Source organism: Sesamum indicum, linkage group LG4, assembly GCF_000512975.1.
Source record: "Sesamum indicum cultivar Zhongzhi No. 13 linkage group LG4, S_indicum_v1.0, whole genome shotgun sequence".
Lineage (NCBI taxonomy): Eukaryota > Viridiplantae > Streptophyta > Magnoliopsida > Lamiales > Pedaliaceae > Sesamum > Sesamum indicum.
Genome location: NC_026148.1, coordinates 11,896,389 through 11,898,459, shown reverse-complemented (window position 1 = coordinate 11,898,459; position 2,071 = coordinate 11,896,389). Strand labels below are relative to the sequence as shown.

Below are 2,071 nucleotides of genomic sequence, written 5' to 3'. Positions count from 1 at the left end.
GTAGCCTTCTCGGCCACCCAGGGTTGTCAGGATCTTGGCGAATGATAACCTCACCAACCTTGCAGAGCCCATCCTTTGCAAGAGCAGGATCACAACATATCGCATTGGAATTCATATAAGCTCTCCCTATCTTATTGCTGTCTTTGACCTCAAATATTATAGCCTCTACCACTCCAGTATTCTGCTGCATCTCGTTCTGCTTTTCGGCTACCTCCTTTGGTCTCTTGAACGTAATAGACTCAAACCTAAAACAAACATGGAAAGAAATAGTTTCATTTTTTGGATATCAGAAGATTTAATGAATAAATCTGGTTTTCATGCCCAGGGTCATAGAGGAGATCCATAAAAACAATACAGGGCCCCCCAACACACAATAGGCAAATAAGTGCTAACCACAATTATTATGCCTGATGTCACCATAGTACCATAACCCACTATTTGAAAGACCCCAGCTTAGCAAAGAACTTAATACACATTCTCATGGATGCTTGTAAGACAATTAAGCTGCTTTACTGTCAAATTTTGATTTCTCATGACATTTAGAACTCATAAAAATAACCTCATCCATCTAAATCTTTTAATGTTAGTTTTCCCCAATAGCAATAATGAAAGACAATCAACTAAAACTTTACATATTAAAACAATATCATTTCAATTCCAGCAAAGAAAATTCTTTAAACATAACAATGGATACAAATCTAAACAAGTAAAAGAACCTCTATGTGATGTTAATGTATTGATTCGATACAATGTAGTCGAAATATATGTAACTTACTAATAGCAGCAACTGAAGGACAAGTGACCAGTGTGGAACCTCCACGTGGAGTTAAGTTCCTTTTTCCATAAAATCAAGTTGGACCTCAATAGATATTTTAATCAACATTTAAGTAAAAATCTGGCCAGTATGGAAACCACAATCTGATGTTATCTTCTCCTTTTGTTTGAGCCAATTTTAATAGATATTCCAATCAACAATTTAAGTACAAATCTGACCTCAAGGGTACGTCCATATTGTCCTAATGCTTTGGTCTGATATATCTAATTCAATCTAAAGGACTGATACATATCAACGCAACTCATCACCGCCGCAGAGCATAAAAGAGCAAAGTAAAGAGTGATGACGTAATATAAGTTCATGGAAAAGTTGAAGCATGCATCTCACTTTAGTAAAAGCAATTTACTGCTTTATAGCCTAAGTTAAGGTCCAAAATCTCTCAAGTGAGGCATCAAAGATGTAAGTGACTAGAGTCCTTTCCGCAGCCAAAATTGCAACAGAAGAATCAAAGCAGTGCAAATTGCAGTCTCATTACTGTTTTATACTGCATATTCTAGTGCTCATAATGCATATTCTCTTGCAGTATCCTCCCTCTGCCTTCACACACTATCGCACTTATAGTTCTATCAAATACCACTAATTCCACCGGAAAGCCTCAATTTCAAATCTTTTGACATACCAAAATCTCAAAGCTCCTAATTTAGAGTAAAACTTTTCTACTTAAGAGTTTTAAAAGCATTCATTTGGACCGGACGATGAAGACATGCAAACAGGCTTCTCAATACCAACCTAAAACGAGAAATGAATACATGGAGTCCGCATATACCACAACAAAATCAAGCACACACTACAAACAGAACCCATGTTAAATTATCTCCCAAAGTAACAAACCAAATGACAAAAACCCATCACGAGTTCACGACCACCTTACCCACAAAAATATCAACAGAAACAAAAAATCTTAAAAATGGTGGTATCTTTAGAAAATGTAGCACTCAAATATTTGCAAAACCAACAGAATAAAACACAAAAAATTAACTTAATTTCAATAGACCCAAGCAATCTCGTTACCTGATGAAGGATTTGCCAGTTAGGGGTTTACTGTTATCATCGTCGTGAGTGGCTCCCGGGGTGTCACGATTCTTGGAAGCATACAGCCCTTCGCTGCCGCCATGAAAGAAGAAAGAATTGAAGCGCGGAATGAAAGCTTCATTGTTGTACTCATGGATCGACGCTCTCACCCCATTCTTTCCCACTGCAAACAATAGCATCAAAAACCCAACAAGTACTGTTACT

At 37.1% G+C, this 2,071-nt stretch overlaps 1 protein-coding gene across 1 annotated transcript in view; it reads right to left on the bottom strand.

Moving 5' to 3' along the window:
• The window catches only part of LOC105160792 (transmembrane protein 87A-like), a 4,539-nt gene extending 2,474 nt beyond the window's left edge, over positions 1-2,065 (bottom strand). Inside the window, exons 1-2 of the mRNA XM_011078282.2 lie at positions 1,847-2,065; positions 3-245 (exon numbers count right to left, since the gene is read on the bottom strand). Coding sequence (XP_011076584.1) covers positions 3-245; positions 1,847-2,046 — 443 coding nt within the window. The 5' untranslated portion in view covers positions 2,047-2,065. The remainder of the gene's footprint in view (positions 1-2; positions 246-1,846) is intronic.